Source organism: Manis javanica, chromosome 16 (genome assembly GCF_040802235.1).
Source record: "Manis javanica isolate MJ-LG chromosome 16, MJ_LKY, whole genome shotgun sequence".
NCBI classification, from domain to species: Eukaryota; Metazoa; Chordata; class Mammalia; order Pholidota; family Manidae; genus Manis; species Manis javanica.
This window is the reverse complement of record NC_133171.1, coordinates 45,179,812-45,203,446: the sequence shown is the minus strand read 5'-3', so window position 1 is coordinate 45,203,446 and position 23,635 is coordinate 45,179,812. Positions and strand designations below refer to the sequence as shown.

The following is a 23,635-nucleotide window of genomic DNA, read 5'->3' as shown; positions in this document are numbered from 1 at the left end:
CCAGTCTGGGAAGCAGCTGTGAAATGTGGTGGAGGCGGCGGCGGGGACAGGGAACGGGAGCATTGAAGAGACAGGGAGCATGGTCCCTGGGATCAGCCTTTTCTTGGATATGCAGGTGTCGCCTCCCACCCACTCCTTTGGAAGCCTAGCTGGCTGACAGACGCTCAGCCTGACTTTGTCCATCAGTTAGGGCACTTTTGCCCCTGACACCCCCACTGTCTGTCTCTGGGTGGTTTGACTGTACCTTGTGGCCCTGATGTGGGGCAAGTGGCCACTCTGAGAGAAGGGACCCACAGCCGTGTGTGTGTGTGTGTGTGCGTGAGAGAGAGAGAGAGAGAGAGAGAGAGAGAGAGAGAGAGAGAGAGAGAGAGTGAGAGAGTGAGAGAGTGAGAGAGAGTGAGAGAGTGAGAGAGTGAGAGAGTGAGAGTTGTACTGGTCTGAGGAAAGGGTTTAAGCGATCTGCTGCACTTAGACCATGATTTGCCCAGCCTGGCCCATGCTCTCAGACTTACTCAGAGCTTTGTTGCCGCCTTTCTTCCTGGGTGTAGGAGAATGTACACCAGAGGTGTCTACACTAGCCAGGTGGGTGAGACCCCAGGGGCGCAGAAAACCCAGAACTTCCTGCTGATTGCAAGATGCCCTGTTACTGATGGGCTGGCTTGTCCCCCAACATTCTCAAAAGTGAGCTTGTAGAGATGAACTGCTTGGGGGTGTGAGGGAAGGTTTGAGGAGACCTGGAGACCAGGGGCTGTGAACTGAAACACCAGGGCTGCAGGAGGCTGCTTCCCTGCAGTCCTAGAGGTGGTGGTAGCAGCTGGCTGGGCCCAACCCTTCCAGCAGTTGCAATTAGAAAAGTGGGTGAAGGTGACAGCAAGTGCCTGGCTTCTCAGGTAAAGATGCTACGTGACTCCTGGCACGTTGAGTGTGTTTCCTGGGCGACCAGCTGTGCCAGGGACAAGGAGAGGACAGGAGTGTGACAGGAATGCAAGGGAGGGAGGGAGGCAGTGCTGTTGGCTGGCTGGTCCCCCACATGCCACTTTGGTACTCCACCAGCACCCTGCTGCCCCCACCCAGTTTGGCCTCTGTATCTTTCTAGAATCCTTGTCCCTGCCAGTTTCTCCTTGCTCTGTGCCCTGGGGATCAGGGGGTGTAGTCCCTGCTGATGAGCCTGGGCCCCTTCATCTACTGGAGGCAAGAGATGGCCAAACCCTCGGTAGGCAGGCTGGTGCAAGGGAAGGTCAGGACCGAGCCCTTCCTGGGGTGTGCCATGGACCAGGTGACAGTGAACTGATGAGTGGTCTAGGCTGGGGGCACTCCGTGGAGGGTGCAGGCTGCCCTCCCTGGGTAAGCAGAGAGGAGTGAGGCAGAGCCTGACCTTTCTCAGTTCAAGAGGGCAGGGAGGGACTGTCCCTAGATGATGTTCTGGGCACTGGTGAGGGTGACTAAGGGGGTTCTGCTGTTGGCCAAAGGCTGAATGCAGTGCACTGGAAACAGTGTGTTCTGTCACACCCCTACTTCCATTAGCCCCAGAGGCAACCTGTTTTCTGGAATGAGCAAATAGGAAAGCAGCAGGTTAGAGCCTCTAGAACTCTTGAGGGCAGGCCTGAGAGGTGGAGGATCTCAAGTGCCTGGAGAGGGCAGTTGTAGAAGCTAGGGGAAAAACTCCTTCCTTTTTTGGACAAGAAAGGCCCCCTTCACAGGCAGTGCCCAAGCCAGAGCTCTAGAAACCGAGACCCTCTTTCTTGATGCCATCTGGCAGGCACTGTGTATGCCTGGGGGAGTAATCAGGCCCACACTGTGGCTTCCACTTCATCCTCTCACGCTTGGGTGGTGGCACTTGGTGCAGGCCACTGCAGTATGGAGACAGGCTCTAAGCCACCTCTCCCGAGCAAGCCAGTGCCAGCTGACCTACATGCACACAGAAAGCTCTGGCTGTGACCTGGGCACGTGACGGCACCGAGTAGGGCTGAGCTGATACCAAGGTGGGGGTTTGTGGTGGTTGGGTCTCTTGGATGCAGGGTGGGTGGGGAGTGGACTGTAAGGCTGTTGGGTGTGGAGTGACCAGGGTGGGCCATGGTCGGAGGTAGCCTGTGGGAAGCTGGGGTGGTAGGAGCCAAGCAGCCGGGCTGAGCTGGCAGCTGATGAAGGCCTCAGCACAGCTCTCAGTGCATCACTGGCTGGTCTGACACCAAAACCTTCAAAGAATTGGCTTTTCTGGCAGGGCTGTGGCTGGGCCAGGGAGAGGCCTCCATGCGCAGGGGAATACAAGCTCCAGATCTGCATCCAGAGGCGATTTTCCCAGGCTCCTTCCTCCCACACAGCACTCCCTCCCTTGGTTCTGGAGCTGGATCAGGCCCTACCCGCCAAGTCCTCATGGCTGCACAGCTCAGCCTGGGGCTGGGCTGTTCCTGTCTGGGGAGCAAAAACCAGGGCAGAACCCAGGATAGACAAAGGCTCATTAGCTGCAGCCCAAGTCCCCTCCCACTGAGGATGGCTCCCAGTTTACCAGCTGCCAGCAAGGGCTATTGAGCTGGGAGGCCCAAAAGGGCCAAACTTCTGTGTGAGCCCCTGGTCAGGTCTAATCCATCTCAGGGACAGGCTTCTGGGATTGGGGGGGAGAGGGCAAAACTGCAAATAAGGGAAACTGCACCAGGACTGAAGGTCACTGGTGATTACCCCAAGTACAGAGTGAGAGGGAACCTGGAGTCTCCCCTAGCTACATCCCAACTGCCCCCTGCCTGTGCAATCAGCTTCCTCCCTCAACCTTTAACTAGACTTGCTGACAGGAACAACACAGATGGGTGTGAGTTTCCCCCCTTTTCAAGGACTGGGAGCCCTACCTACTGCCTGCCTCTTCCCCAGGGTCCTGGAGCATCCAGATGGAGAGAGGCAATGCCCTGGTGGTGCTGCGCAGCCTGCTCTGGCCAGGTCTCACCTTCTACCACACTCCCCGCACCAAGAACTATGGCTACATCTACGTAGGCACTGGGGAGAAGAACTTAGACTTGCCCTTCATGTTGTAGGAGAGGGGCCAGCATGGGGTTTTTGTAGTCTAAACACTTTTCATAAATGTTAGTGAATTTGGTCTGTTTGTTCTGTTCTGCTGCTTCTCTTCATCCCCACCTCCATCTGGTGTCCAGGCTCTGAGCAGAGGCCTCCTGAGCTGGGAGACCCAGATCTCAAGCAAGTGGCAGAGGGTTAACAAGATGGTGGGTGGTACAGGCTGTGGCAGAAGGTGACAGCCTGGAGCCCTCTGAGGAAGGCAGCAACTTCTTGGACTCACATGAGAGATATACACGGGCCAGTTGGCCCAGCTCACCTCCTGGTGCAGCCCTCCCAGGCCAAAGAGCTAACAGGTGTCAATAGAGAGGATAGGAACCCTCTGGTCGTATCCAGGTGGCCCATCACAAGAGATCAGTGACTTAATGCTTAGGAAATGGTCGGAAACAGGCCCAAGTCCCCTGTTCCCAAGCAGTGAGCACACACCCAGTGGGTGAGCACACGAGCCTGGTTTATGACATTTCTTTGGGCAAAACTTGTGTCCTCCAGCAGTTAGCATGGCCAGAGCCAGCCATGCAACCACGGCAGCTGCCAAGGGACCACCTGCCCTGCCCACTCCCAGCTTCCCAATGCAGTTTCTTTGCAGGCCCCTTGTGCCATCTGTGGAGAAGCCAGGCCACCTCCATCCTGGCAGGATGAGACAGGAGACCAGGAGGAACTCTGGCCAGGCTCTCAGGAAGCCCCACTCTCAGTCAGTGATAGAGCACCAAAGGCCTTCTGGAGTAGGAGACGTTGTCTTTCAGGAGGGGTGAGCCCACAGGCATGCGCACCTTGTTCCAGCGGCGGCCTTTATTGTAGATGGGTTTGATGGAGTGGGGAGACCAGCGGGTCAGGTACCTGTGGAGGGAGCCCACGGAGGCGCTGTGAGGTTGGGAGCCCATGCCTGATCTGGGAGAGTAGGCACAGCTCCTTCAGGCCAAAGCAAACCTTCAGGCCAACCAAACCCTTTCACCAGTTTTCCTTTCCTGAGGAATAAGGGCTTTTCCTGGGAGCAGTGGCTGCGTGTGCTGTAGACACACGAACGGGCTCTGGCTGCTGCGAGCGTGTGTGGCCAGGGTCATGCAGCCCAGGGCCACGCGCTCCCTTGATCTTTATGAGTTGTCAATGTTTGTGTGTATTTGCTGGGGGAGGCGGAGGAAGAGGCTGCTCCGAGAGCATATCATTCCTCTCTGGCCTCAGTCATGGGGCGAGGAGAGGCTGATGTAAGGGCCGGGAGGAATCCTTCCCTCTTCCCCATTTGGCTCCCCTTTGCCCTTTCAACCTTTAGGGAGCTCCCTTGGGCAGCCATAACTGGTGTAGGACCCCTGACCCTCACCTAACCCATGACGGAAGCCAAGGGTGAGGGCCCATGGGTGCAGACCTAGCCCAGGAAGGTTCCTGTAAATAGGAGGGGGGTGGGGAATGATGGCTGCCGCCCACAGTCCTTTGGCCTCCTTTGGGGATGGCCAGGGCCTTGATGGTTCCCGGAAAAGTAGCTCATGCCGGCTGGGACTGGGGTTTACTCCATCCAGAATGAAACTTGGATTCTGTCCAGAGAGGCCCACCCTTTGTCCTGAAAGCTCAGCCATGGCAAAGGCCAGGATCCTTCCCTGCCTCTATTCTAAGTTGAGGCTTAAACCAGCTGCCTCTAGACCCTACAATGAGAGGCTTTTTAATTAAAAAAATTAACTGCCTTGGCTGAAAACCTGCAGATGAAAGTGAAAATAACAACTGCTGATTTGTACATTTCAACTGAACTCCCTTGGACCCCAGTCTTTTGGTCTCAGCCCTGTGTAGAGGGAAAAGTTCTGAGAGGAAGTAGGACATGCAGGAAGTGCTGGGTTACACTCCAGGTGTGAGCTGGGCAGGGAGGGGAGAACCCTCCACATCTACTGTGGATGGTGCCCCCAACGGGAGATACGTGGAGTGGGTCAGCCCCAGGGACAGCTCTGTATGTGGCTGGTGGCACTGGGGCAGCAGAAGGTGAAAGGGAGGAACACCCCTGGCAGGTCCCTGTGCCGATACTGCCCAGTCTTCAGAGGGGGTGAGTGAAGAGGTGGGGTGTGGGAGCCGGTTTCCCAAAAAAGTGCTAACTGGGATTCAAGGAGCCCAAAAGACCCGAGACTGACCAGGTTCTCCAGAGCTGCTGCCCTGGAAAGACCTGGGGGAGGGGGAGGCTAGGCTTCAGCCAGCCCTGGGCCTTGTGCCTGTGCCACATGGAGCAGCTAGCTGGAGGCGGGGACAGGGGGGTAGCAGACAAAGGAGGAAGCATGGCTCCCTGGCGCCTGGCAGAGCGTGGGCTAGTGCTCGGCAGCTCGAGGATCTCTGGATGAAATGATAAAGAACCTTGCAAGGGCACAAGGCAATCAACCTCCCTTGCAGCCGGATCCCAGCCCTGCTCCCCTCCCTCCACCCCAACCCTGGCCTTTTCCAACGCAAGAGCCCCCCACACATCATCAATACTGTGTCATGTTAAAGGACACCAGATATATGGGAGGGAGCCTGGCCTCACTTCAAAGGCCTGAGGGCGGGATGGACTGTGTCCTCAGGCCTACCACTGTCTCTCAGCAAGTCAGAGCAATGGTGGGCTCAGCCACCAAGCAGGCCAGAGCACATCTGGGAATGACAGGAAGAGGTTAATATGTTCTGCTGCTCCAGGGCTGCTGGCAGATGGCCCGCTAACAATGTGGGAGGTGCAGGTGGAGATGGGCATGGGGCCAGAGTGATGGTGAGGCATCGTGAAGAGCCAGCCCTGGCCCTGCACCCCCAGCCAAGCAATCTGTGGCTGGTTTTACAGACACGATCTATTCTCAATAGGAGGCCATAGGAATATGTGAGTGGGGTAATGTCAGAGATAGGGGGAAAAGGAACTCACAGAGGATGACTGCAATATTAGCCAGGAATCTGCTCCTATACCAGATGGGCCAGCCTACTTAGGCTGAAAGGCAGACTGATCGATTCCAGGATCTAGGGGCCTCCCTGTCCTTCTCTACAAAACCTCAGGACCTTCCAGACCACCTCATGTGGCTGTGCAGGTTGTTAACTGCACAACTCTAGGCAACACCATTTGCCACATAGTCTATGTGGATGCTAAAGTTCTACAGTTAGCTAGTGACTTGCAGCTATACTGTGGCCTACCCCAAAGTCTTCCCATATCTAAGGCCTCATTTTGCCCTTTAATAACCCCAGTGCTGGGATCCTGAAAGTTTATAGGAATGCTCTGACATTCCCATAGCAATGTGGTATGATGTCATAAAAAGGGATTAGCACACACTAATGTCCAACTAGCATTACCCTCCTGCCCCTGTGCTAAGTGCCCTACTGGGGAGCAAAGAGGCTGAGACCAGCAAGGGCGGGTGACAGGCATGCATAGTACTAACTGCAGAAATGGTGGGGCTGACACGGGTGAGTGCTCAAGCTGGAAGGGCCGGACCAGGCGGCCACAGCAGCTCAGCTTTCCTGAGCTATGGCATGAGCACCACTGAAGCGGCCCCCAGGGGAACACAGTGAGAGCTGCGGGCCTCAGAATGCGCACAGTGCTGACACCCAGGTGTGCTTACCGGTTAAGTTGAGGTTTGCTCTTCGGAACAAATCCTTCAGGGAGCTGAGGTCTGTGATTTGGGAGCAGACCTGAGTGGAGGGAAATGCCTATAAGGGGCTGGTCTCTGTAGCTCCCTCTGCAGCTCGAGGGCCAGAGAGAAAACCCAGGGTAGGAGGTTAGCATTGAGGGTGAGTATAATGAAGACTGGCTGTCCACTTCTCTTCTAGAAGGGGCTGCAACATGGGGCAGCTGGAGGGGGCAGGGTGGTAGGGTGGCATCCACAGCCCTCTGCCCATCTTGGCCCTGAGAGGGCCTTCTACCTTCTCGGTGGGCCATCTTCACACACTCCTCAATCTTGCGGTGCTCCTCCTGGCAAAGGCCTGTGATCCTTCGGGGCAGCATGCCTCCGTGAGGCCGGATGAACTGACTGAGCAGTAGAACATCCTGGTGGAAATAGAAAACAGGAGATGAGGTCAGCGGGGTGGGTGTTAATGCTAGGGAGCCAGGGCCACATGGCCATAGGGGAGACCACCACCTCTCAGGCTCCAAGAGGCAGTCATCTCCCTTGGGAACTGACCTGAACTCACTCCCTCCATAGAGAGCTCTGTACACTGGTGTGCTACCCTTACCCTAACAAAAGGGCTAAATCCCAACTTGGCCAGATTTTCTGGCCCCATTACCAACCGCGGAGCTCCCAGCTCCTCCATGAGATAACCTCCTGACAGAGGGGCTGAAGGAGAGAACTCTTCAAGAAGTGTGACCAATCTTTTGTGCACCTGAAGTTATCTTTCCTGGTATTGCAAAGTCCTGGGTGAAGTAGGGAATATGACATGTATTTCCACACAAGAGGGAAAACCTGTACCATTTCCACCCCAGAGCCAACAGGCCATAAGCCAGAACACATGCAGACAGCCCTCCACCTTCTGCCGTTCCCTCAGAGGTACTGAGGAGGAAGGAACCGGCAATGTCAAGTTAAACCACATCTTCTAAGCCCACTGCAGTTGGATATGAAAGATTCTGTGGCTTCCTTTGGGCCATCATACTGCTCTGGAGGAGTCATGGAAACACGGATAAACCACTTTCCCTCCCAACTCTCACAGGATGGCAGAAGGGGTTAAAAAAAACCAGTGTCTCCCACCCTGCCCACCCCCAATCCCTAGGGTTGGCCAGCCTTAGCAGTCTTGTTCCACAATCCAACCTGCTCCCCTGGTAGGCACCTAGCTGTGTGAGTGCAGCTTTGTCTGCATCACCGGGCAGCTCCTGAGGGACCCAGGCCCCCAAATCCCACCCCGGTACTCTAGAATCTGATGAAAAGAACTTGGACTGGATTAACCAAGGTAATAAACTGGGCTCACAGCCCCCCCCCACCGTAGGCTGCCAGGCAAGCCGGCAGTTTTATGTAGCTCAGGCTAATGGTGTCCTGAGTGGAAAGGGGTAAAAGGAAAACAAATTTAGCCTTTACCTCGGAGAGGATTGGATTTCTGCTGCTGGGTAAACAAAGCTAAGTCCATTTCCTGGAAACAGCTGGTAGGAAGAGTGCCGCATGGTGGCCAGGCGGGTGTGGGGTTCACCTCCCTATCTTCCAGCTGGGATTCCAAGTATGGCCATGACCCCACTGACTTCCATGTCAAAATAAGCTGTGAACAGTGCCCCGTGGCCTGTGAGCTTCCGATTCCTCCAGGCAGCCATCAGCAGAAGGGCCAGAGCAGAGTGAAAGAACCTCCTCCCTCCACCCCCTGGGGTGGCCCAGAGCCAAGGCTCCCAGCCCAGGAGATTAGTTGGGTCATTCTGTTCAGATCCCATGGGCATGTGGCCTTTCCTGCTCTTACCACCTGACAGGGATCTCGGCCCTTAGTCATCCCTTTCCACAGAGGAGCACAGAAACAACTTGCAGGTCGAAGTGGCCCAGAGCCTCAATCACCTGAAGCCTAAAAATAGGGTGCTAATGTCACCAATAGAACTCTGAAGCACAAGTATGGATTTCTCCAGGGCTGTGCCCTTTCCTGGGGCTTCCTGATTTCTACAGAGGATGTAGAGTGGTAGTTGGGATCATAGGCTCTGAGTGGGTTTTATATCCCCAGAGTTTATATCCCAGCTCTGATACTGATTAGCTGAGTGATCTGAGGCAAATTCATTAACTTCTCTGTGCCTCAAATGTCCTCATCTGTAAAACAAGGATGAAAAAAAATACCTGCTTCCTAGGGATTTTGTGAAAAACTAAGTGAATTAAGACATGTAAATGCTTACAACACTGTCTGCCCAGAGCATGCACTCAATGCAGGTTTCCTGATGTTACTCAGTGTCATCTTGCTGTGAAAACACGTCTAGAAGAGTTAGAGCAAACAGGGTTTCTGCAGCTCCAATAGGAAAGAGACAGAAATGAGTCCCCAGATCACACAGAGAACTCTCCAAATATTTTATTCCACCCCCTTGGGAACACAACCCAACAAGACTGGGTTACAGGGCTCTGGTGCTCTGAATTGCATACACCCAGACCATTAACTAAGTTGGTGACTCGCAACCTTGGCTGCAATTACAATCACCTGGGGAGCTTATTTAAAAACTAATGATGGCCAGGCTCCACCCAAGACCAAATGAACGAATGGCTGGGTGTGGGGCCTGAGCACGTTTTTTAAAGCTCCCCCATGCAGCCAAGGTTGAGAGCCACTAAACAAAACGATTCTTTTTTTGGTAGCTCCATGAGATGCAACAGCGGCTATTGGGGGGTGGAGGGTGCTGCTTAAGGTGACCAGGAATATGTCCTCTGTGACATGCACAGCCAAACGTCTTTGTGCAGACTCACCTCATAGCCATACACGTGCTTCAGGTTCCACCGGCAGATGGGGCACTGGCCAGAAGGATTAGGGGGGTTTGGACTTTCCTGGGGAGTCTCTGTGATATGGCCTTCAATCTAGGAGGCAGAGAAAGAGAGCCAGTAAGGGAGAGGGCTGTGTGGAGCCTCTGATTCTTGAGCAACCCCAAAATGATGGGATGCTGATAAAAGTGCATCTCTGGGGGCCTCACAGAAGTAGCTAACAAGTGTCTCCACCTGAACCATGGTGGTTGCTCTGAGGCTGCTGAGCCTACTGGGCCTTGGAGTGGCCAGAGAGATGTGGTTTGGTGGCCTGCAAGGGTAGTGGAAACTGAACTGAATGCTGGTGATAAGGGTGGAGGTTTGCTCCATCAGCTGAATGCTACCTTTCCTTCCTCAAAAAAAAAAAAAAGAAACACCAGCACATTATGCTTTCCTCTCCCTGCTTTGGGAAAAAAGTAATAAGTGCACATGGTAAAAAGGTTCAACTGTGCAGGGATGTGGAGTCCAAAGGAAGTCTCCGTCCCATCCACATATCCTTCTCTGAGGAAACTGCAGTTTCCAGCTTTATCTTAACAGAGATAAATCTATGTCAGTGGTTCTCAATCAGGCATGACTTTGCCCTCTGGGGAATACTGGACAATGTCTGAGACATTTTTGATGGTCATAAGTAGGGGACGGAGCTCTACTGGCATCTGGCAGGAAAGCCGTTAACCATCCCACAACACACAGAACAGCCCCTGCGACAAAGAACTGAATTAGCTGCCCCAAATGCCAGAAGTGTGCAGCACAGAGACCCTGGTCTATGCCCATATAAGCAGGTATCTATGTGCACTCTAGCTGCCGTTTTTTTTTCCATTAAGGTATCATTAATATACAATCTTATGAAGGTTTCACATGAGCAACATTCTGGTCAGTACATTCATCCATATTATCAAGTTCCCCCACACCCAACTACAGTCGCTGCTGCTCTTTTTGAAAAGACAGATGGGAGGATACATTCTCCTATCCTCTTTGCTTTTAACCACCTTTCAAACCCTGCTGAGGCCACGTGTGAAGTGACCTCCACCATCTCTGCTGTATCCAGTGCCTTGCACAGCCTTGGAATTTACTAAGTCCAAGAAACCAATGATCTTGGAGTCAGCTCCAATTGCAAGAGGGGGAGTTCAGAAAGCCCTGCTGATTGAGGCCATGGATTATGAGTGACGATGGGGTTTGGGAGGCAAGCAACACTATCTCCTGGGGCAGAGGGGGGGACTGGCAAAATGTAAGGAGAGCTGGAAGCAATGCTTCCAGGGCACTGCTACCTAACTTTCTGCCAAGGCCACAACTTTGCCAGAAATGGAGAAGTGTCAGGGAAAATGGGTAGCTTTGTGGTAGGCCTTGGGAAGGAATTAAGGTGGGCCTGGGGGAGAAAGCTAACCTTTATTGACTTCCCACTACATGCTTGGCTCTCTGCTGGTAGCGGTTCACACATACCATCTACTTTCAGCCCCATGAGGTAGTGAGGGAGGCATCATGATCTGCTTTTATAAATGAAGAAAAGTGAGCCCCCAGAGAGTGAGCAGAACCCAAAGTTGGCCATGGCAGTGCCTCTCTGGGCCTGGATGGGCTTCTCTCCCCAAAAGGTTCTCCTACTGCTGCAACATTTCCAAGTTCATTGTACAAATAGCAAAGTCACACCCCACATGAAGAACTCTCTTCATACTCAAAAGCCAGATGTTTCTCTCCACTAGCACGGAGTTTATAGGGTGAATGCTTGTTTCAGGTTTGAATAAGGGAGCTAAAAAAGGTGCCCTAAGGGGATGGGGGGCTCCCTAAACAGAACTGTCTTGAGAGTAAACAGTGAAAAGGCTGAGGGGAGTATCCTGGGGGAGACCCAAAGAGGGAATTTTCAGGGCTTGTCCTGGGGACAAGACTGCCTTGGGAAGGACAGAGCATCGTTGGCTGCCAGAAGGGTTAAACTGCTGGTTGACATGGAAGTACAGAGGCTTCTGGGAGCTCTGTGGAGTTGAGGATTTCCTGGAGGCATGGAAGGCCATGTGGAAACAATGCTGAATTTAGGGATTATAGGATAATCTTGGCCCCATGACTCCCTGAGGAAGGGATGTAAAATGGGCCCAGTGAGGGAAAGTGGGGAGTGGGTGGATGAAGAATCATTCTAGCTTTTTACTAAGTCAAGCCAAGGTGCCAGCAAGTGAGCCCAGTGCCAAGAATGTCACCTTTTAATGACATCACTTAAGGAGCAGCATAGCCATTCCAGGCAGAAAGGAAAGGAGCTGAGATCCTGGTTCCTGGCCCTGGGTCAACCTGCTCTAGCTGTCAAGTCCTGCCATTGCCTTAGTTTCCCCTTTGGAAAACTGATTTATCACTGCCAAAAATCATTTCAGCAAAGAGCTCTGAGACCTTGTCATAGAAAAGGCCACTGTAATCAAATAACAGATGCCTCAATCCAGGCACAGGGACTGTTCCTGGTTAACCAGACTATGGCATATAACCTGAAAAATAGTAAGATTGTGGGACTTATGGTGACAGAGGGAGTGGATCCTGGAGCCAGAAGTACAGTCTGGGTCTCCCTCCCTCAGAGGAGTAGCCAGGCAGCTCCAAGAGTTAAAGAGGTTGTAAGTGGCCAACTCGATGATACTTACTACAGTCGTCTTCCCTTCCTGGATCTCCACCACTACAGAGATAAAGGGGAAAAATCAGATCAGCCATTTAATAAGGAACAGGAAGTTTTAAATAACAGCTCAAATTCTACACATGCAGAAAAAGGGAGCCTGCAGTATGCACTTTCCTATGGTCTCCAGCTGGGAGAGAAAGTGTTCACTTCCAAGTGCCAAGGTTCTATGTCCTTGAGGCTGGGTGGGGGCAAGCTCAGATGCCCAAGTAATATCCTCTCTCTAGGATGAAGGGTCTCCACAGTATTTTTGCCTTTCTAAGCCAAAATTCACATTGGTTGTATCTAAGCGAACAGGCAAGGTCTGACCTTACTGTGGCTATCAATGACTACCTAAAAGTTGGGGCAGAGGGAAGCATCTAAAAGGCCTTCAGAAGTACCCACTGTGTGTGGCCTTTCATGAAGAGAATCAGACAAACATGGCATCTGACCTTGAAGAATTTGCAATCTAAGATACAGCTCTGAACTAACACTGCTCCAGTGAACCCACGGTGGATAAGCAGAGACAAATTCACTCCTAAAACTCATCCTGAGTGCCTTGTGGTAAAGCTGTAGGGACAGCTATGTGAATTAAATCCTCTTCTCTTCTCTCTCTGTGGGGTTGTGTATCTACACGAAAGTGGGGTGATGGGAGAGAGAGGAGTAAAGGACCTGTAGATACTGGGTCAAGGCAGAACTTCAAGGAGAGCACTGCATTCCCAACTGAAAGGGATCCCTCAGCTCTTTGCCTATTTAAGTCTGAGGTAGTCAGAAGAGAACTAGGGGGGAAGATACTAAGTTGCACATGATGCGTCACACTGTATTTCCTATCTTACTTAAAACAGGATGCAGAGTGACAACTTCAACAATACTCAAAGGAAGAACCAAGCTAATAGCCCATATTCAGCAAATACAGTAAAAAAGAAAGTTCTTGGGAGATTCTTCCTTGTTCACCCAGTTTCTTTAGAAAGTGAGAAGCCATAGCTGTTAGCACAGGAACTGGCATCCAGTAGTTGCTCAATAAATGCTAGCTGGCTTTTAGGGAGAAAAATACTTGCCATGGTCCCCTTCTGACAGCTAATTACTGTGATAGAAAACTTGGGCTTTCAAGGTAGGCTGCTCCCCAAGTACTAAATATAGTAAACAGTCTCCCCAAATACTAAAATCCTATTTTAACAGCAGCCTGACTACCACAATTAGTTTTACTTAGCTATAGCCATGGCAAGAATTAGTACAGAGCCTAAGATTGAGAATCTGGTGGAAGTTATGGATCTCTCCCTAGAAACAAGTCTATAAGCATACATAGTTAGGGATTTCTGGAGGCTCACAGCCCCTTGAAGTTACTACCTAAATGGTAATACTGGTCTTCTCTCAGTGGTGGCAAAAAGGTGATTTTAGTTTATTCTTTAAGCCTCTCTGTACTTTCTAAAAGTTTCTAAAATAAACATGTGCTGCTTTTGAAATTAAAAATAAACAATAAAAAGAAAGAGAACATCTAAGAAAAAAAGTGAGACAATCTAACCCAGCCAGAGGCCACAGCAGCATCTCTGATCACTGAGCTCTGTGACTAACACATAACTGGACACAGACTGCCTGGACTTGTCCCCCATTTGTTTCTGAGCAAGGCCATTCATTCCTCCAAAACATATAACCGCAGAGCCCCTCAATGTCCAACTCCCAGACACAAAAATGTAACAATGGCCAGAAAGACCCTGAGGCCTTCTTAAGAGGACACTGTACTTACTAATCAATTTAAAGACAAACTAGATTTCTCACTGTAAAAGAAAATGTATCACCCTACACATGGATCTACTTGTTCATAACAGAGACCAGCCTAAAAGCTATGTGGGTGAAACAACCTGGTGCTCAGTCTGGAGGCCAGCACAGCTGCAGGGGGACAGTCACTGCCATGTGCCAACCTACAAACATGGGGAAGCCGCAGCCCGTTTTCCAGGCACCACGGAAAATGCAAATTTGCAATAACCAAGTGAGAAGAGCGGGTCACAAATCTGAGCAGCAATAGCAAGGGAAAAGTTTTTAAGAATCTCAGTAGGAAACAAAAGGGGACACATTCGGTACAGCTCCAGTCAGCCTGAGAACAATGCCCTGAAACACAAAGCAGATAAACACGTGGCTCCCCTCTCTGTGGAGGCACTTGGGTCCTAACTATGAGGTAAACAAATCTAATAAAACACACATCACTCCCGGCAAAGAACCAAACCCTGAAGTCATCCCACTGGCCCCTGGAAAAGAGATCAAAGCCCATGGCAAGCTCCCCACACAGCAACTCTGAGCCAGTGAATCATCTTACTCTAAGCCTGTGGGTAAAACAATAGGCAGATGCTTATCTCATAGAGACAATTTGTCAAACTAGAAGGAATGAGCTGAGCACTCATACAAGACTGAGATTGATCAGGGTGGTGTCTCTGCACCAGCAGAGGGCCTGGCTGGAGCCGGAGAGGTCCTAGTCAATTTTAAGCCTCTGAAAAACAGGAGATAGGAATCAAAATAGTATTGATTTTCAGTGTGCATACAAAAACATTACAAAACCAAACAAAACTTGAGATCCATGTGTCCCTGACCACCTCCATTAAAGAGAAGTAGGGGTGGCTGAGAAAAGCTGGACTAAGAGACTTAGGCACTGAGAGAAAACTTGTTTAGAAAAAGATAGAATCACCCTTGTGTTCTGAGATATGGCTCTATCAAGTAAAGTAAAAAAAGATATGAGGCAGTTTTCTAAACTAGAATTAAGGGCTAAAAATCTTCTAAGACAGGGACTTCTCATTCACGTCACATAATCTGTCCTACATGAGGCAACACATATGCTGAGCACCCGTGGAGGGTACAGCCCATGGGGAGTTACAACAGGATAGAAGACAGTCTTCGCTCTAGAGGAGAAAAGGGAAATGAACCAAGTATGGGAACCTCACTATAATAAAGTCTATGCCTCGTAAAGAGGTCCTCTGAGTACTTCAGTAAATACTGGCCTAGGATGGAATCCAAGATAACTGAATTATAAGAGCCTAGAGCAAACAGCATTGTGGTGAGACTGCAGTGAATGCAAAAAGACTGTGATGGCTGCATAAACACAGGCTCAATGAACTGCAGCAGAATAAAGACCCAACTGTTTAGTAAAGTAGGAAGTGAGGGAAGATGAATGATGAGTGGAGGGAGCTGCTTCAGGAAGTGCCCAGGACCAAGGCCCTCCTCGGAAGGAGTCCATGGAAGCCAAATCCCAAGCACAGTATGAAGAAATGGAGTAACAAAATGGCATGACGACTAAAGGTGGCACCAACGTCTTAGTGGGGTCAGGGGGTGGAGGACGCGTTTGCGATACATGGCTGCACTGTGGGCCATCCACTGCTTTTCTCACACTCCTTCCTCGCTCAAGCACCGTTCCCTTCTGTTCATTTTTAATTCTACCAATGACGTTTTCTGATTCTCTCATCACCTACCCTCTTCTTTTGCATTGGACACCTGAGGGGATGTCCCTGTGCCCTGTGCTTCAGAACAAGGAGTCTCACTGCTGCACAAAATCTTTTCCACTACGTTACTCTGGACTATGCCCCCAACTCCTCTCTCAGAGTTTTTAGCTATGGGGCTGCCCATCTTGTCAGGCACTGCTTTGTCTGAAATGCTAGGAAAAGATGAAGAAAATTCCCTTCTTAGCTAACTAGAAAAGATGAAGAAAATTCCCTTCTGCCTTTACTCATTTCGACACTCTCTTCTCTGAGTGTCTGATAGGTCATTACTGTAAATTCAGATAGTCATGTGTTTTCTTGTTTTAAAAATATTTCCTTCACTAGGGCTCTACGAATGATAAGGCAGGAATGAGGTCTAACACAATCTTTGCTAAGTCTGGCAGTGTCAACTATAAAAGTGAGAAATGGTCTTGAGCAAGTTAACTGCCTAGAGCTTTCAGTGACAGGAGGGAACCACAGGGAAGCCCCACCCTGGAGCACCAAGTGGACATCTGGTGGAGGGAAGAGTGCTGGCTCTACCTCCACACCACTGACGCTGTGCGGTGCTGGGCAGCTACTGAACCCCTCGGGACTGATTTCCTCACCAGTAAAAACATTAGCACTACCCAGCTTTAAGGACTGAGAAGACTGAATAACTGTATGTGGAAATCCTAGCATAATGCTTGCAGCTTAGAAAGCCACAATTTCTATTCTTTTCCTTCAGCCTTGCTTCTTCCATAATAATTTTTTTTGGCTTTGGGTCCCTCTTGTCAAGGTGCAGACCAGGCTTTCCTGACGGCAACACAACTGACATTTCGGGTCAGGTGGTTCTTTGTTGTGGGGACTATCCTGGGCACTGTTAAGATGTTTGGGAGCATCCCTGGCCTCTTCCCCCAAGATCTTGGGAGTACTAACTGTGACAGCCAAAAACTGCTCTAGACTTTGTCAAAAGTTCACTGGCAGACAAAAGGGTCCTCCCCGCTTCCAAAATGAGATCTACTGCTTTAGACCGAGTCTCCACAGGCGGGAGCACTGGTGCTGAGTGCTCACGACCTCTGATCAAACCTGAAGTAGTACTTCTGAAACTGCAAACTAAGATATTTGAATATTTTCAGCAAGACACCCAGCTTCCTCCTCACAACTTCAAATTCTATGTGTACATGATTTGGGTGTCAAAGATACCAGCTGGGACCAGTCAAAATTAACTATACATGTAATACTGTATGCCTGAGACGTATTGCATAGAATATCAAGATGAAGTTTTTTTTTTACTTAATGGCTCTGGAGACAGGTGGTTCTCAAAAATATAGAATATGGTAGTGCCTTAATGTAGTATCACATCAATTCAAGTATTTAGCTTTAAAGGCTGACAGTGAGTAACACAAAAGAGCTACCAACCTAAGTATTTATGGAGAGGAGGAATTTAAAGACCCATCTGATTATATAGTCCATTACTTCACAAACTAAACTCTCCAACTGAAAAAACTGTACCTCAAATATTCCTTTGAAAAAATCGTTCCTCTTGCCTGTCCTCTGGGAATGTAACAAAGTGTTCTTAACTTCAGTTACATAAAGGCTATGAAAATTGCAGCTATCAGTGTTTGACACTTGGAAGGCACGTTCAAAAATGTTATGGGAATATGCTTACTTGGCAGCCTGGTAATAGATGAAACACCTTATCCAAGTCTTTTGTACCATCAGCACGATCTCCTTGGTGTCTTTATTAACGGATTAGTTTATCCATTTTAATGTTAACCAGGCAGAATCTGGCTTTTGGTCCTTTCTAGCAAACGTCCCATCTTTCTTCATAGCTAAATTATTTCAAACCTACCTGCTATTTCCTTTTCTTCATGAACTATCTTTGATTTCCCCAAACTGGGTTCTGTCTGCCATTTTACTGAAATCGTGGTTTGAAAGCTAAAAAGAGACCTCTTCTGAGACAAATGCAATGCCTCCTTCTGTTGGCTCTTCTTTTGGATTTCTGTGCTCCCTCTGACAACAATGATCACTTTTTTCCTCTGGATACTTCCCAGCTTTAGTTAAAGGATAGGCTGGGCAATACTATGCCACATCTTAGAAAACAAGAAACCACATCATTCATTCTTTCCCGTTTCCAGCAGAGCACAGAGGAAGGCTGTATATCCGAAAAGAACTTTTATTCACTCTTTCCTTCCTTTTATAAACCTGTTTAAGACACATCCCCGTCATGAAAACTTCCGATTGGGTTTGCTGTTTCCAGTAACAGTATCTCCCTATACTTCCTCATGTTATTTACCTAACTTGCATTTATTGGACCGTCATATACATACCACCTCATTAGAACCTAACTTCTCGGGAAAGGGCTGTGTTTTCTCTTTCTCCAGAATCCCCTTAGAGCCTGGGAGTACAACACTTGGCTTTCAGTAAGCTCTCAGTTCAATGCTAGAATCAAGCTGCCATTCCAGGCTTGGATAACGAAAGGCATAACATCGTGCAGCATTCATCTCTGCTTTAGCTGTTCAATGGCCTTTCCACCTTAGCTTCCACCTCTCACGGAGACTAGCGACCCGAGCGGAAAATGCCACAATCAGATCACAGCATTTTCTTGTGAGAAACTGGAAAGGGAGGCTCTGCAGAGGGTAGTATCCTGATGTCCTTCTCTCGGAGCCCAGGGATTCTTTAATGAAGGAGGCGAAGGTTGGGTGAATATGGAACCGAGAATTAACATGTATAGACCCTTACGGAAAACTTTCCTGAACCCTGGGAAAATTTATCTTCTGGCCCCGCTACCTGAGCCTGCCTTTCTCCTCGTCCTCCCCTCCCCACGCCCCCACGCCTGAGGATACTCACGGGGGGTGGGAGCTCAAGAGAACAGCTTCAGAGCCTGGAAAGCGCTTTCAAGCACCAATACAGCGCCAGCCTCTCCGACGCCTCAGAACCGCGCGAAGGAAAGGGGGGGAGGGGCGACCGGGGCGAAGGAACCAACTTCCGTTGCTCTTCTCTACCTTGGGAGGTCGCCGGGACCCGGAACTCACCTTCCCTGAACCCGCGAGCTGGAGGCCAAGCCCAGCTGGTAGCGGCAGGCCCTGCCAGAAGCCCTCGAAGCAGCCGTCCACAACTAGACACCAGTACATTGACAGCCGCCATCTTCAAAATCAACAATGACCTCTTATGCGCTTCCGCTTCCGGAACGGCGCGCGCGCAGCCGCAGTTGTGGGCAAGATATGTGCGTCCGAGGGCGTCTCGCTCCGTAGCTTCTGTCACTTCTATTTCCCTTACCTCTGGCTTTGTGCTCAGCGGAGAGGTCTCCGCGTCAAGTCTGTGCTTCAATCCAACGGTCTAGCGGAGGTTTCTAGCTCCTCTGCCAGTTCTCCCAAGTCTGGAAGGCCGCTTCCTTCCCTGGCAGGCTTCCTTGGTAAATCACATGCACTATCCCTATTTATTTGAAGCTTTTTTCTTTGCAAGTGACGTGTGGATTTTTAACTTCTTGTAGCTGGTGCTAGGCCTGTACAGGAGAGGTTGAAATGGTTAGGAACTCTGGTTTTGGAACATCAGGTGTCAGGCAGACTTGGGATAGATTTAATTACCTCCCTCCCCCCAACCTCTACCCGCTACACACACATGCAACACACACATCTTTCATTCTCATACACTAAGCACTTCCGTTTGGCCCCGGGGCCTTTGTACAGTTACTTTCTCTGCCTGCTCTTTGGCCACTTGATAAAACTATTTATGTCTCAGAGCTCAGCTCAAACTTCACTTCCATAGTGGAGACTTTCTTAACTGGCCTGTACTTTGTTCTTAGCACCAGATACCTCTCCATCTTGGTACTTGACACAATTGTAGTTTTACATCTGTTTGCATAGCATGTATCTCCCCACTAGAGTATAAGCTCTATGAAAAGGCTTCCTCTCTGTGTGTTGCCTTTTCATTCTTCTGCAGTGTATTTTTTGATGAGCAGTATTTACAAACTTTAATACAATATAATTTTTTTTTTGCCCCCCCACCCCGCCCAACTAATACAGTATAATTTATCAGCTTTTTTCCCTTTATGGTTGGCACTTCTAGTTTCTTATTTAAATTTTTTTCCTCTTCAAGGTCATAAGATATTCTCTTATGTTTTCTTCCAAGAGCTTTATTTTACCTTTCACATTGGACCTAAACTCATCTGGGATTGTTTTATCATGTGGTCTGAGATTGGGGTTAAGGTTCCCTTTTTTTTCCATAGCGATATTTAACTGACCCAGCACCTAAAAACATCACACTTTACCCCACTGCATTTTACTTGGCATGGACCTTTTTCTGGAATGTTTATGTGGTCTTCTCTTTTCTTCCTTTAGCACCCACCATTTTAAATGTCTGTGTACTATTTCATTGTCTAGAAATGCTACTTAATCAATCCCCAATTGCTGAGCATTTAGGTTGTTTTCAATCAAAACATTTCCTAAAACATACCCCCTCACTTCAAAATAGCATCTTCTATTTTATCAGTGTGTCATGTATACCCCTTTCCCCAATTTGGTATGTTGTGGATTTTTTTTAAGGTTTTTAAGGATTTTTTTTTATACTGTGGAATAAAAGGGAGTGAGGGCCCTTCTCTGGGGCCACAAAATGATAGCTGCCACTTTACAATAGCCAGAGTTTCGGGGGCTGCTGGCAGAGTCACTTATACTCATGGAAAGAATTTCCAGCTGTAATAGCAATCCTGGAACGTGAAGAACAGCAATGACATTATATGCATGTATATGAGGGAAGGGAGGTTGCTGAACTGCTCCCTATTCTGACAAAATCTTCTATCCACTCTCTTTTATGAGGACCCTAGCCCCCTTGCTTCCACTCCACTTCCTTAGGAAGCCATCCTTTTTTCCTGCCCCTTTTTCCAGGACCCTGTATCTTAAATCTGAAGATAACTAAGTAAACTGTCCTAATGAAGATATTCAGGGAAACATTCACAAAAGATGAACCCAGAAATGTTCATTTTGCCAAGAAAAGCTTAAGCTCTGGGCAGTAATGACCTGGTCTACTGACTTGCTACCAGCCAACAGGACAGCTGGCTCCGGCCAGAGGAAAGGCAACAGCCAGGAAGCCAGGGGCGGGTCAGCCAGTCTATGGCTTTGGGGCTGAACAAGCTCTGGTCCCAGCTGGGGATGAATGTGCTCATCCATCCTTCCTCCTACCTCACCCAGGAATAATGGGTCAGAGCCAAGAGCCACACAGATGTTTGCTGTGAACCAGCAGAGGCAATGCAGGGAAGGTGGAGAAGCTGATCTGGGAGACACCAGGGTGGGAGGGGGCTGTAAGACAAACCAGGAGAAAGAGCTGGGAGAATAAGTGACAGTCATGTTTGCTTTCTCTAATTAATGTGGTTTCCTTATAAACCCCCCTGCTGATTCCCAGCTGGTTGATTCAACCATAACAACATGTGGTCTACCCTTCCCAGGCCAGGAGCTGAGACTGTGAGCCTCCCAAGAAGAGTCTGGTTTCATTTGCAGCTGCCGCCCCTCCTTCCTAGCTGGCTTTGTGCAGATGAGGGAAGGGACAGCACCTCTGTCAGTGGTGGAGAGCTCGAGAGCTCGGGGATTGAGGGGACAACCAGGGACTACTTGCTTGGGCTTGCCTGCTGCTCACCTCGGTTTCCCATGACCTTTAAAAAAGGGCAAGTCCTTGCTCGTTTGGGCTCCACCTTCAAACAGGTGTGAGTTGGGGGTGGGTGAGGACACCTTGGACAAAGCACCCCTTGCTGGGTGGTGGCCTCTCTAAGTGTGTGCCCTGTTTGACACAATGGGCCTGGAAACAATTGGAGTGTGTCTAGAGTCCTAGCTAATTCAATGTTTTGCATCAATTTTTCAGTGTTGCTTCTCTTCCTCACTAGGACCCTTACTCTGTCAAGTAATTAATCTTATCCCCATATGTTCATTGACTCATTTTGCCAACAAGTATAATTGAGCAGCTACCATGTGCCTTTTGTAAACATGCAACAGGAGAACATTCTCCAGAGGTAAAAGCTCTTGCCTGACAAAGAAAGGTTTGTAAACTGGGTGATTACCCTGGAGTTTATTTGTATACCTCCTCCCCCATGCTTTTTAAAATTAAAAAAAAAAATAGTAAAATAAAACACAACATTCCAAAAAAGTACATAGAACTGAAATGTACCTTGTAACAGATTAATTATAAAGTAAACCTGATTCATTGCTATGCTGGATCACTAGGGCATGAGGGGCTGCCCTAATATATAAATAAGGGGGAAAAATACAAAAAATAAGTGAAATTGGTGATAGGCAGCCTTAGAGACCTTTAGAGCTCTAAAACCTTTCAGGAAAGTGAGGCCAGAAGAAGGAAGCTCCCAAAAACAGCTGAAGGAGAGAGCCTGCTGTAGCCTTTGTGCACAGTTACCAGGCACAGGCCAGAATCCTCTCCAGGGGAGCGCACACTAGTAGGGATCCCCAGTGCTTGGCCAGCATTACCCTCACCCCAGCCAGCTGGGGCCAGTGAGGCCTGCTCAACTCAGTTTCCTGGCTGTGGCTGAGCATTTCTGCAGAGGACTGGAGGCTCTTTCTGAAATGGCCTTTATGGCCCTGTCAGGCTGAGAAACTCATCAGGATTCTTTTCTCCTGGTACCTGGATTCAATTCATAAGCAGAGTATTTCACCCTTTAGAGCACTTTGGAACTATTGGCACATTTTTGCTAGTGGGTACAAATGGCGTCCTAGGCAGATGCTGTCTCCTGCACACATAGTGATACATGCAAAAGCAAAAAGGAAGAGCTGCAGACTGGAAATCGGGCTCTGCGCTCACCAACGGATGACCTTAAGTCAGACACTCATGTTCTCCGGGCCTCAGTTGCTCCATCTATGTAGAGTCCTGTCTAGTTCTGGAATTCTGATTCTATAACATTCCCATTGTTGTGACCCAGAGTGAGAGTTCAGTCTTCAGCGTCCTCTTGTCCACCCTGCTGTCCAGCAGAGATCTTACCCGCTTCCATTCCTCTGTTCTCCCCTTGAATCTGCCAAGTCCAAGATTACAACAAAGTTCTTTTGAGCCCAAGCCTCTAGTTCTCAAAGTCCTTTTGAGACAGCCTATCTACAAAAATTTCTATTTGGTTCTTCTGAAGGAATTGCATGTGCACTGTGTCTCAGTAAGACTACCACCACCTTCCTGATAAATGCTGTCAGTGTTGTCAGTCTCTTTATCACTCACAGAGTCACCATTAACCCCCATCTAGTTTCCAAAGTTTTTATTAATTTCATAAGTTTCAAAGTTACCTTATAATTACCCCCTCTTCCTCAACATTTCAGTTTCTGCCATCTTCCAGTACCACAATTTGCCCATTGCCTTTAATTTCCTCATCTCCAATCTACTCTGTGGTCTCTGATTTTTCTAAACACCCCTGGTCACTTTCCTGCTCAATGGCATCTCATCACCCACAGCTGGCCTCTGAATTTGCATTTTTTTAGGGAACTCCTGTAAGGCTAAAATCTGAGAACTGCTGCCCAAGGGGACTGAAGTCCCAGTCCCATAGTTTGACATATGGGGCCTTCCATGATGTGACATCCCCTATGGTTCTCAGTTCTCCCCTCTTTTCCCACACAGCCTCAAAACTTACCCCATGCTTATTTCCCTTCCCTCCTTTACTCCCACCATGCTCTTCTTCAGGGGTGCCCTCCCTCTTCTGCTAGTTAAAGTCCTCCCTTCTTCCAACACCTGGCCCACTTCTCACCCTCTATGTCAGGACTTCCTCTATCTGATCTTTCTGCATATTCTCTCTTTCCTTCCTGCCACTCCAGTGCTAGTCTGTTCCTACCTCTGGCTCCTTGAGCACATGCCATTCCACATTAGCCAGGACTGTCTGGGTTGTAAGTGACAGTCATCTAGCTTGCAGAAGGACATTCACTATCTCTTATAACCAATCCAGGATGGGCAGGGTTCAGTAGGGCCTTGAGGCAACTGGATAACCAAAGCCAGAGACTCAGACACCTCCAGACTCTCCCGCTCCTCTTGTCTCTCTTTCTCTCTGCATTTTGGCTTTATTCACTCGTTGTTCTCCCCTTGTGAGGCTGTCAGCATTTCCTAAACTTGCGACAGGCATTGAGATACTAAGATTGGCAGGTCCCAGTGGAACTATAAGGAGAAGCTGCAGGAAAGGCAAA

At 49.2% G+C, this 23,635-nt stretch overlaps 2 protein-coding genes across 6 annotated transcripts in view; one reads left to right on the top strand and one right to left on the bottom strand.

The window, feature by feature from the left end:
- RSPH9 (radial spoke head component 9) overlaps positions 1–23,635 on the top strand; it is an 86,019-nt gene that overhangs the window by 9,983 nt on the left and 52,401 nt on the right. Inside the window, exon 5 of one of the 4 annotated variants that reach the window (XM_017676252.3) lies at positions 2,863–3,085. The exons of the other annotated variants lie outside the window; for them this stretch is intronic. Within the exon in view, the coding sequence (XP_017531741.1) occupies positions 2,863–3,023 (161 nt within the window). The 3' untranslated portion in view covers positions 3,024–3,085. Of the gene's footprint in view, positions 1–2,862; positions 3,086–23,635 lie in introns of those variants that run through there. 4 annotated transcript variants of the gene reach the window in all.
- On the bottom strand, positions 3,491–18,680 carry MRPS18A (mitochondrial ribosomal protein S18A). 2 transcript variants are annotated; one of them, XM_017676258.3, is made up of 6 exons: positions 18,524–18,680; positions 12,041–12,072; positions 9,384–9,491; positions 6,901–7,024; positions 6,600–6,669; positions 3,491–3,897 (listed from the first exon to the last, which is right to left on the bottom strand). In XM_017676258.3, the coding sequence occupies exons 1-6, from the start codon at positions 18,633–18,635 to the stop codon at positions 3,753–3,755; spliced, it is 591 nt and encodes a 196-aa protein (XP_017531747.1). In that variant the 5' UTR covers positions 18,636–18,680; the 3' UTR covers positions 3,491–3,752. The 2 variants fall into 2 exon arrangements, with proteins under 2 accessions (XP_017531747.1, XP_017531748.1); XM_017676259.3 differs by lacking the exon at positions 12,041–12,072 and having other exon boundaries at positions 18,524–18,671.

Coding starts and splice junctions, on each gene's coding strand:
- MRPS18A (XM_017676258.3), bottom strand. CDS start 18,635: ATGGCGGCTGTCAATGTACTGGTGTCTAGTTGTGGACGGCTGCTTCGA. Junction 7,025..9,383: donor AGCACGTGTATGGCTATGAG/GTGAGTCTGCAC, acceptor TATTTCCACCAG/GATGTTCTACTGCTCAGTCA. Junction 3,898..6,599: donor AGCAAACCTCAACTTAACCG/GTAAGCACACCT, acceptor CTCCCTCCACAG/GTACCTGACCCGCTGGTCTC.